This window comes from Leucoraja erinacea, chromosome 19, assembly GCF_028641065.1.
Source record: "Leucoraja erinacea ecotype New England chromosome 19, Leri_hhj_1, whole genome shotgun sequence".
Lineage (NCBI taxonomy): Eukaryota > Metazoa > Chordata > Chondrichthyes > Rajiformes > Rajidae > Leucoraja > Leucoraja erinaceus.
The window spans coordinates 11,528,123-11,540,138 of NC_073395.1; the positions used below are offsets into that span (position 1 = coordinate 11,528,123).

At 42.9% G+C, this 12,016-nt stretch overlaps 1 protein-coding gene across 5 annotated transcripts in view; it reads right to left on the reverse strand.

The window, feature by feature from the left end:
* Nucleotides 1-12,016, reverse strand: part of LOC129706216 (contactin-1-like) — a 427,793-nt gene that overhangs the window by 37,865 nt on the left and 377,912 nt on the right. For all 5 annotated transcript variants that reach the window (XM_055650289.1, XM_055650292.1, XM_055650287.1 and 2 more), the window contains 3 exons: nt 4,818-5,004; nt 3,820-3,932; nt 158-317 (listed from right to left, as the gene is read on the reverse strand). In XM_055650289.1, coding sequence (XP_055506264.1) covers nt 158-317; nt 3,820-3,932; nt 4,818-5,004 — 460 coding nt within the window. The remainder of the gene's footprint in view (nt 1-157; nt 318-3,819; nt 3,933-4,817; nt 5,005-12,016) is intronic.

Here is a 12,016-nt window from a genome sequence, read left to right on the forward strand (position 1 = left end):
CCACACCCTCAACTAATATCATATTACCGTCTTCCTCATGTTGGGGAAAAGGACAATGGAAGATCATATCGCTTGTCTAGTGCTCTCTGAGCCTTCTATAACCATATCAGGTAACGACACAATCAATTTCTTGATAAAGGACGATCCAGCAACTTACTTTTGGAAATCTTGATTGAATCCACGGCTCCGTCTCCTCCTTCACCGTAGGCTCTTACTTCCACAATGTAATCCCCCTCGTCGAGAATGGGTATGTTTATATTGTGTCCGATGGTTTGCAGGAGTGTACTGTTTACTGTGCCGTCTCTTCTGTACAGAACCTGAAGCGAAGTAGAGGAAATGTTCATCCAATGTTTTGTAAAACAGATTAAATAACCCTCTTGTATTTCTCCATTGATTCCTTTCCGTGGCAACCTAATATACAATCTGCTTAGTGTTCCTACTTGCCAAAAGTCTCAGAGGGATAGCAATATGCCGCAAGGGTGGAACGGATAGCCACACGAGAGATGACATTTAAAGCTAAACGAGTGTGAAGTGATGCATGGTGGAATGAACAATGAGGAAGGACAATACATAATGTTTTGAGGTGAGGGCAGCAACAGGAAGATCGGTGTTATTTAGAGACATCTATGGGAGTAAAAAAACAGATTAATCATAAACGTTTTACAGTTCTGAGCTTGAGGATAGCAATATCACGGAAATTGTGTTACACCAAATAAAATATAGGATGTCCAACTTTGGGCACCACGTTTTGGGAGAGATGAGAAGATACTAAAAATATTTACGAGCGCTGGTTCCAGGGATCATAGTTATTTTGATAGTTTGGAGAAACAACGTTTAAAACGTGGAGAATTTACATTAAATGTATACAAAGAAACTGTCTTCTAGGCCAAGGATCAATAATGAGGGGAAAGATATAAAGTGATTAGCAAAAAAAAAATGGCAAAGGTCACATGGAAATAAATCTGTTTTAGTGCTAAAGTGGCTGGGAGTGGAACGCACAGTCTAACGAAGTAGTGAAAAGTTCAAGAATAGCTTTCAAAACATAACTTCAAAAACATACTTTAAAATTGAAGGGAAAAAGACAGAGATTCAGACAGTGGAAGAAAATATTTCAGAAATTATGGAGGGAGAAAACACAAATCAGTTAGCCTGACATCGGTAGCAGTGACAATCATAGAATCGCTTATTAATGGAGCAGTAATAGAGTGCTTGGGAAATATTAACGGCAGAAGGAATTATGTTTGCCAAATCTGTGTTTGAGGTTATACATTACAGAATAGATAAATGGGGGGGATTGTATTTGGACTTTCAGATGGCCTTAGATAAGCTGACACACAAATGTAATCAAACAAATTTAGAGCCCATGGAATTGGGGGTTGGAGTAGGATTGGTTACCAGACAGAAAGCAGACTGTAAAAATAATTGGAATATTTTCCAGTGGTTGGCTGTGACTTGAAGATGCCGGAGGAATCAGTCCTGGGGCCGCAGCAGATCACAACCTATATCAACGCTTTGGTTGCTGGGGGGCCAAATGTAAGAGAGCTAAGCGTGCTGATGATGTAATGCAACAGTTTTGATTGTGCGGAGCGTGTATAGAAGTTTCAAATGGATATTGGGCCCATCAAGTCTGTGTTAGACCACTGACTTCATTCAGGCTACTTTGCTGTGTGGTCATCTAACTAAATAACTTTCATTAAAATGGTTTTAACACTAGTACAATAGTATCCCACCAGTGTTTTCAACAAACTCCATGTAATATTTTCTAATTAGAGTTATATGAGGATTAGTCACATTATTGATGTATTTGCAGAACAATGTCATATTTAAAATTATGTAAACTGTTACTTGGTCAATTGGATGCATGCACCAATGTAGAATCAGAGACATAGATAAATTCAATGTGCGAACAGCAAAACAACTGCAGATGTTAGAAACCTGAAGTAAAAACGGAACATGCATCGTAAAAACAGAACAAGTCAGCCAGCATCTTCAACGTGATATCATCACCAGACGCATCTCCTCGTCTGCTTCCAGCATTTTGAAGGGACCAAAAAATAATCTGGGAAAGAACGCAGAGGGACGAGCAGCTTCAATGGGTGGAATAGAATGGCTGACATTTCAGATGCAAACCCTGTATTGTTCCTTTCCACCCACAGATGCTAGTGGGCCCGCTGAGTTCCTCCAGCAGATTGTTTGCTGTTCTAGATTACAGCGTCTACAGCCTTGTAAAGAGGCATTATCTTTTGCGTCTAGTTTAGTTTAGTTTTGAGATGCAGTGTAAAAACAGGCCCCTCGGCCCACCGAGTTCACGCTGACCAGCGATCCCCATGCATTAGCATAATCATCAGGATTGAACCCAGATCTCTGGCGATGTAAAGCTCTACCACTCTGCCACCATTGTCTTTTATTTATCTGATGTTTTCTGTCATAGTTTATGTATTCTTCCTTCAGACAGATCATCTCAGATTAACATGCCATCATCATTCTTTTTAGCCAGTGCCATCACCATTTGTATCATTTAGTTTCTCTGGTCCCTCTCAATCTCTGTAACACCATTTATCCTCTCCACCTTTCTCTATCTTTCTAATTTTGAAATTTCTGATAAATGGACAATGACCTAAAATATTAACTGTTTCCCTCTGTATAGATTCAGCCTGACCTGTTGAGCATTTTCAGCAATTTAGGGAATTTTGGGGTGCTCCCATAAGAACCATGCTCAATGGGAGCAGAAAACATTTCTAGCATTGGTCAAAGACCTCAGTAACAGAGACAAGTTAGGGCAACACATGGCGCAGCTGTAGAGCGACTGCCTCCCAGCACCACAGACTAGGTTCAATCCTGACCTCAGGTGCTGATAATTTGCACCTAAGTCATCATGAGGGTTTCCTCAGGGTGCTCCGGTTTCCTTCTGTATAGATTGAATTGATTGATTGAAAGATACAGCAAGGAAACTGGCCTGTCAGCCCACCGAGTCCACGTTGACAATTGTTCACCCATTCACGCTCATTCCATGTTACCCTACTTTTGCGTGCTACTTACTAGGGGCAATTTACAGACCCTACAAACCCACACGTCTTTGGGATGTGGGACGAAACTGGAGCACCCGGAGGAAACCTACACGGTCACAGGGAGAATGTGCAAACTCCGAAAGATATCCTGAAGATATTTAGATTTGGAGGTAATTTGCTCACTGTACATTGCCACTCGTGTAGAGATGAATAGGCGCAGTTTCAGAATGTGCAAATAATTAAAAAATGAGATTCCTATAGGAGTAGTGTAAACGGGTGGTTGATGACTGATAAGGGCTTAGTGTTTCCATGCTGTATGTCTCGGAATGTGGGAATGTATGAAATAAAAACACAAAGCAAAACCTATTTAAGATCAGTGATTTTTTCTCCATTCTGTTTTGCCTCCTGTCAAAGTGACAGTGATAAATCCTGGTAATGATTCCACTCATTTTTGTTCTATTCTGTGCAAGAGTGGGTCCCAACAAAAGAAAAGAAACGTGAAGAGACAAGTGAAATCAATGCTCACGAGTCCTCGATCTTGTTTTATGTGCGTGGTACACAAATGCTTGTGGCATGGGAGTGGCAATAAGTGTCATACAAACAACACCCACTACACACAATTTTTTTAGGCAGCGATGTGGATTTATGCCAGAACGAGGAGACTAATGAGAGTTGTCACTAAAGGGAGGTTACCTCTCGCTTTATACTGTGTCCCCTGACAAGACTGGTGGATAATGGAATAAGGGGATGGGATGCAGAACAGGAGGTTATCACAGCCTGAAGCATTCTTCCACACGATTGTCCTGCTCACCTTGTAGCCTTCAACATTTGACTCGTTGTGCAAGGGCTCGACTGCCTCCCAGGAAATCTTGAAGTATGTCCCATACCTTGTAGTGTCGATTATTCTTGGAGGCTTGCTGGGAGCTGGAAAACAATTCAGTACAGAATTGACTGGATTTCCCAGTTCATGACAGCTTTGCGTGTTTTTGTAAGCAAGTTAAGATAAGGAAGTGTTCAACTTTAAAACTGGTGGTATAATGAACAACAACAAGCATATATTTGGGGAAAAAAAAGACAAAGTGCTTAGCGAGTCAGGCAGCATCTCTGAAGAACATGGATAGGTGACTTTTCGGGTCAGATTCCTTCTTCAGACTGATTCGGTTCCTGACCTGAAACGGCACCTATCCATGTTCTTCAGCGATGATGCCCGACCTGTTGAGTTACTTCAGCACTTTATGTCTTTATGTGTAAACCAGCATCTGCAATTTCTACAAGTATATATTTGAGAACTTTTTGACCGTAAACAGATTCAAAATCTTTGTCTACCAATGCAGCTGTATAGATACTGGCAACCCTGCATTGCAAGCCATCTCTTCTGTGCAGTTAATTCCCAGCCACGTTTATTGTGTTTTCTGGCAGTGGAGGGCTGGTGCAGGGAGGGTAAAGGCCAGTGTGGCACCAAACCAGGCCTCAGCTGACTTGGGAAGATGAAATAAGGAACTGCAGGTGCTGGTTTACAAAAAAAGAGAAAGTGCTGGAGTAACTTCAAGGAGAAAAATAGTGGCCCAAGCCAAAGGGTGGTGAATCCCTGGAATTCACTGGGTGTGGAGGCCAAGTCAATAGGTATTTTTAAAAAGGAGATTGATTAGTAAGGCTGTCAAAGAATATGGGGTGAAGGCAGGAGAATGGGTTGAGAGGAAAAATCGATGTGAATGCTACAATTCAGCCAAATTTCCACAACAACATCAGCTAACAATAGGAACAATTTTACGTGGTCCTCCAACCTCATATCTTTGAAGTGGTACCTACGTGCTTTCCTTGTTGTGAGTATAATTGGTTGGTTGGAAGGGCCAGCTCCAGCATTGTTATAGGCCCTGACCTCCAGCGAATAGCGTGTGTGGGGCTTTAAGTCTCTGATTTGGGCGGTCGTGTTATATCTGTTCGTCTTTACTACTTGTATGGCCGCCTCAGGGTCAATGACCCTTCGGTATCTGATCTGCAGAGAGAACAGAAGGAAATAATTTAGAGTAATTGGAGATGAAAGCAATCTCTGGCTTGACTCAGTGATGGGCATGTCCCACTTGGGCGTTTTTTGGGCGACTATAGGCGACATGTTAAAAAATTTTCGGCGACAATTTTTGATGTCGTAGGTCGACGCAGGTGTTGTCATAGGTGCCGTTATAGGTTGTCGCCAGGTGTCGTAAGTGATTTCCATTAAAACTAGTCCCTGGCAGTCGCCTAAGGAGTCGCCAAAGTGGGGCAGGCCCATTAGGCACTGAGTGGTCCACCAACCTGAAACCCATCAAGGACTGAGACTGAGGATATTACAAGTAGCTGGAGAAGGGCCCAGGGTGATGGAAATGACAATGATAGGATCCAGAAAGGAGGAAATGTTGTAGGAACCACATGAGGGAAATGTATCTCTAAACTAAACCGAACATCGAGTGTCCTTTCAATACTATTCTCAGTATTTGATTCTCCTCTCACTTTATCGTCTCCACATGTCACCCACTTCAAAGAAGTTGCATAGTGATGTGATTCAATATGAATTGCATGAGATTAGAACATTTTCCCCAGCTACCAATGGGCCATTATGGACACCACCCTTCCTGAGGTAATCTGTTCCCGGCCTTGTTCTGTTCTGCCCTTCTCTATCTTTCAGTCTGAAGAAGTGCTCCGACCCGAAACGTCACCTATTCCTTTTCCCTGGAGATGCTGCCTGATCCGCTGAGTTACTCCGGCCTATTGTGTTTATCTTCTGCATGAGATTAATCAGCATAATACGCTACAGCTACATATTCAATTATACTGACTGTCCACAAGCCTTTCACGCTCATGAAAACACTACTTCTGTGTGTGTAATCATATGCTAGTCTGACTATCCTTCCTCATCTGCTCTTTTCACAAGCTCGGGGGTGGGGGGGGGGTTGCGTTTAGACACAGAGACACCTTGTCCATGATTTAGTGATAAGAATGAGGCAGCCTGGGGTGAAATAAAGGCGTTGATGTGTTAGCTGTAGTGACCCTTGCCAGTTGGCTGGCGGCCTAGACCTGAATGTTCCTCTTAAAATATTGTAGCAGATAAATATTAATAGATTGCTCTACAACAAAGGTTGTTGCAACATAAGAATAACCATGGGTGTCCACTTACTGTGACAACATGTTACATTTTATGCTTTGCACTCATGATTTAGTCTTTTTATCTTATCACCTCTCAGTTAAGGCACATTGCACTTTAAAGCTCGATACCCTTCCCCAGATTAAGCAGTAATTAGACACAAATAGCAGTTCATTGGCTGTGAAGTATTTTGGATTGTTCTGAAGGTTACTAAATTTGTGAATACAAATCTTAAATTTTGCATACTGCGAAGAGTGCACTGCAGTGCCTGTACATCACGGGGACTTCACCAGCACTCAAACATCATGATTTATTATGAGTTACGTTAGCCTGAACATAACCCAAGCTAACACCAAAATCACATTGTTTGCAGAAGATAGACAGATTACAGTTCCACCCTCCAGATTTTTTACCCCTTCATCTCCCAGTCCTCGGTACAATGGGTTTTGCTTTTAAGTTTAGCTCGAAGGCCATTACATCACCTCTTCCATGACCCTTCTCTCACTCCCAATCTCCATTTTGAAGTTTTATGGTCTCCAGTTGCACTGAAAAATGCTGGTGCTCGGCTGAATGATGATCTGGAAGCTGCACATTCCTGTCTACCTTTCCTTTGAGGTAAACTTCAAAGGCTACCGGAATACATGTCAAACCCACGTCCGAGGATCACTAATTCTTCTGTGGCAATGAAGAACGCCATTGTTTGTTATCATTAAAAGCGGGCAAAACAATGTTTAGTTTAGTGTTAAGATACAGGGCGGAAACAGGCACTTCGGCCCATCGAGTCTGCACCGACCAGCGACCCCGCATATTAACACTATCCTTTATTTGCACAATCAAATAGAACAAGTTGTCCAACAACTTGAGGCTGTGCAAGCCACACACAAGAAGAAGAAGAACACTATCCTACACACACTAGGGACAATATTACATTTACACTAAGCCAATTAACCTACAAACCTGTACATCTTTGGAGTGTGGGAGGAAACCGAAGATCTCGGAGAAAACCGACGGGGAGAACATACAAGCTCCGTACAGACAACACTCGTAGTCGGGATCGAACCCGGGTCCCCGGCGTTGTAAGGTAGCAACTCTACCGTTGCCCCACCATTTTAGGCCACTATTGCTGAACAATCAGCCTCTGATGTGAATAGCCATTCCACACGAATATCTGTTTTTGCTCACTTTAATCCTTCATTAGTGATAAATAACCAGACGCTATTGGGAGGAATATGATCATTGCCACTTGTAATTTACCTGATGCACGGGTTGCTTTTTGAATTGTCCCATGCAGGTTATCCTACTGGTTAGGACAGTGTTCTGTTCCTGGGAACAGTTCGTACCCTGACCTCAAGTCGGAACTGCAGCTGCCCAGTAATACATTTAAATGAAAACATAGGCCACGAAGCACAACATTTAGTTTAGTTACATTTATTGTCATGTGTATCGAGGTACAGTGAAAAGCCTTTTTTGGTTGTGTACTATCCTGTCAGCAAAAAGACTACACATGATTACAACCAAGACGTCTACAGTGCACAGAATCAGGATATAAAGGGAATAATATTTAGTCCAGTAAAGTCTGATTAAAGATAGTTTGAAGGTCTACAATGAGGTAGATGGTAGGTCAGGACTGCTCTCTAGTTGGTGATAGGAAGGTTCAGTTGCCTGATAACAGCTGGGAAGAAACTGTCCCTGAATTTGGAGGTGTGCATTTTCACACTTCTGTACCTTTTGCCTGATGGGAAAGGGGAGAAGACAGAGTGACCAGGGTTAGACTCGTCCTTAATGGGTGACGTTTCAAGTCGGAAGAGGGGTTCCAACTCGAAACGTCACCCATCCTTTTTCTTCAGAGATGCTGTCTGACCCGCTGAGTTACTCCAGCATTTTGTGTCTCTCTACAGATTCTGGATGTCTGAAATTAAGGAACAATGGGAAAATGCGGCAAGCACACAACAGGCCTCGCAGCTTCTGTGGAGAGACAACAAAGAATGAACAACAAAAAACCTATATAATCCCGGGTGCGACAGAGGTTTACCTGCATCTTCCAACCTCATCTATTGCGTCCGCTGCTCTAGATGTCAGCAGATCTATATCGGTGAGACCAAGCGGAGGTTGGGCGATCGTTTCGCCGAACACCTCCACTCGGTCCGCAATAACCAAGCTGACCTCCCGGTGGCTCAGCACTTCAACTCCCCCTCCCATACCTCTCTGTCCTGGGTTTTGGGCCACAGCGAGCAGCAGAATTGGGGAACAGCACCTCATATATTCCGTTTGGGGAGTCTGCACCCGGGGGCATGAACATCGATCTCCCAATTTTGTTAGTCCTTCTGTCTCCTCCCTCCCTCAGCCCCCCTGCTGTCTCCTCCCATCCCCCAGCCTTCGTGCTCCTCCCCCCCTTTCTTGTCCCTCCGCCGATCAGTCTGAAGAAGGGTTTCAGCCCGAAACGTTGCCTACGCTCCATAGACTGCTGCACCCCTGAGTTTCTCTAGCTTTTTTGTGTAACCTATTTATCTCGGTTTGTTTCCAAAGTTTCAGGCCTTTGACCTTTGGAAACAAACCAAGGTTAATAGGTTTTGGGATCCAGAGAAGGGGAAGAGGAGAGCTTTCTCCCTTTCAGCACAGAGTGCCCCCCCCCTCTCCCTTCGCAGACACACAGGAACACCACACAACTCTAACGCAAGTTTCAATTCATTTAGTTTTTAGTTTAAAGATACAGTGTGGAAACAGGCTCTTCGGCCCACTGAGTCCGCAGCGACCAGCGATTCCTGCACATTAATACTATCCTACACACATTAGGGACAATTTTACATTGATACCAAACCAATTAATCTACAAACCTGTACATCTTTGGAGTGTGGGAGGAGACCGAAGATCTCTGAAAAACCCAGGCAGATCACAGGGAGAACGTACAAACTACGTCCAGACAGCACCTGTAGTCAGGATTGAACCTGGGTCTCTGGCGCTGTCAGGCAGTAGCTCTACCGCTACGCCACCGTGCCACCCTTGCAGAATTGCTGCGCAAATGGCGGGTTCCAGCACTGATTTTCTTCTGGTGAAAGTGAAGCTGCATCATTTCCTGTACATGTCGGTGTGAGTGATTTCTTTTTTTTTGCAGCTTAACAGTAGAGATACGATTTATATATCAATATTTTCCAGCAACTGATGTTTGCTGCAATCATTAATGTTTCCAGGCTGCTCTAATACATGAAATATTAGTGCTTAAGTTAGCCCACGACGTATTACTACAATGCTTCACAACGACAGACCGTTTTTCATTTCATGCACTACTGAAATATGACCAATGAATTCGATTTCCATCATATACCTTACAATTTAAATGTTATTTATGACTATATTGTTACAGAGCTGTGAAGACATTCATACTAATGGCTGGGTTGCATTGGATTTATAATCTATGTGGGTTAGTAATATTTCCTGAGGTCGAACATCTAAATAAGAAAAAGCTGCAAAGACTTAATTTGCTTTCCTGCAATTCCAGATTCTCTCATTAACTCATTCCCTTTCATCCCACTCACTCTCTGACCTCTCGTACACTGTTCCAATTTGACTCTTGGAACAAAATCTTATCTTACAACCAGGCACATTACAAGCAGCGAGATTCAACAGTGAGTTTAAACAACTCTTGTATGACACTTGAAAATCTTTCTTGCCTCTGTCACTTTCTCAGGTGTTTTGTTTTGCATCATCTCTCCCCAGCTGGGAAAGGCACAGTGGTACAGCGGGTACAGCTGCTGCCTTGCAACTCCAGAGACCTGGGTTTGATCCTGAAATTGGGTGCAGTTTGTGTGGAGTCTGCATGTTCCCCTTGCGATCGTGTGGGTTCCCTCTGGGTGCTCCGGTTTCCTCCCACATCCAAAAGACGATCGGGTATGTAGGTTAATTGGCCTCAAAATAGCCGCTAGTGTGTTGGGAGTGGAATGTGGATAACAGAACTAGTGTGAACAGGTGATCAATGGTCAGCATGGACTTGGTGGGCCAAAGGGCCTGATTCCATGCTGCATCTCTAAACTAAACTCTCTCCTGTGTGTTTCCCTGTCACGATGCTTGTCTGTATCCTCTTGGCTGTGACGGCTGTGCCCTCAGTCCCCGAGGCACCTTCCCCTCCTGCGCGGCTTGACTGCAACCTGATAGTCCCAGTGTCTCATCTGGTAAAAAAAACATCCACGGTGTCCACATCTGGTAAAAAAACATCAATGAACCAGCAGTATTTTTCCTGCCGATATGGGGATTAAATTCACCGCAACCGCAACGTTCCAATCGATCGCGTTCCACAAAATCTCACTCGCAAGATGATTTAAATGGCCATTAATTTACGGGAATTAAACACTAAATTCCTTCCATTTGGCCTATAAATTCATGACATTGAGATTTAAAAATCATGTTATATTGTGAATTCTTGTGTGAATGTTATTTGGACATTTAGGCCATTTAAAAATGTTAATCTTTTCTTAAGAAATGGATAGATGTTTAGATCTAGTGATTGAATTTTGTAATTAGCTACAATTAGGTGACTAACTAATTATATGCTTTAATTTCAGGTCATCCAAGTAAGATTGTTTCATATTTGTTTCAGAATGCTTCAATCTATAATAACTGAAAATTTATTTCAGTTCTCTTAATTTTTAAGAAGTTATGGGCTTTTGACTGTCCTCGATCAGAGCTTTTGTGTTATGTCAATGGAAAAGCAATAGGGAACAAGATGCTAATTTCCGAGTATGAAAATGGCCATAACATTTTTAATACTGAAGATATGAAAGTGAATTAGGTGTCAAATTAAACTTCTTTTTGTGCTTTATCAGATGGGATAAATTGCAGAGTTGATTTTTTAAATTTCAAAATTTTGTAACATTGCTAGTATGAGACTTGCAATCATCTGACACAGTGGAAAGATGGTGATCAACTGAGCCACAGTTGGCACAGGGCGAGGATAAATCTGAGGTATAAATCTGAAATCTGGTCACGACCAGAAACGTCACCTATTTCTTTTCTCAAGAGTTGCTGCCTGACCCGCTGAGTTACTCCAGCATTTTGTGTCTATCTTCGGTTTAAACCAGCATCTGCAGTTCTTTCCTGCACGTTCAATCTGTCAGTGATGCCAGAAGTAGAGCATGATTGGTACATATTGCAGGGCACTCCATTTTGAGTTCTAACTTCCTCCAGCACTGTTACATGTGGGGTTACTAATTTATCTCATCACTCTGTAGGACTGCCCTTTTAAAAGACCATTGTGCAAATAACCAAAGCTTTTAAATTCAGCTTGAAATACAGCTCAAACCTTGTTTTTGGATTTGGTCAGCGAGCCCTCGCAGTGGGAGGGATGGCTCTCGCTGAGAGGAGAGCTGCCTTATCTTGCCTGTGTACTATATCATGGAACAGTGAGCCACTCACTGGCTGTGGAACAGAGCTGTAGCTCAGCACCGTGGAGCCTGACACAGGCTCACGCATCTGCTCTCCATCAGCTTTATCAGCCTGACGCCCTTAACACAATGTTCCTTTCAAGCCATCCTCAGGAGACTGAGCGAGTTCAGTTCTTTCTGTTGAACTCACACCACAGTCCTCACTATACACATGAATGCACAGATAACCCAAAGCAACGGACCGATAATTAAAACCTAAACTAAGGGTCCTTCATGAACTGACCGAGCTGTTAAGAGACCTGGCTTAATATACATTGCTTACATTAGAGAACTGCTTAACAGAGGTCAGGATTGAAGATTTCCTTCCTGGATTCATATCCTCAAACAATATCCCTTACGCAGTTATTGGCAGAAACAGAGGAATCTTGGGGTCCAAGTCAATAGCTCTCTGAAACTAGCAATGTGGGACGACAGGTAAAGAAGGTATATGGTACGTTTGCTTTCATTAGTTGGTT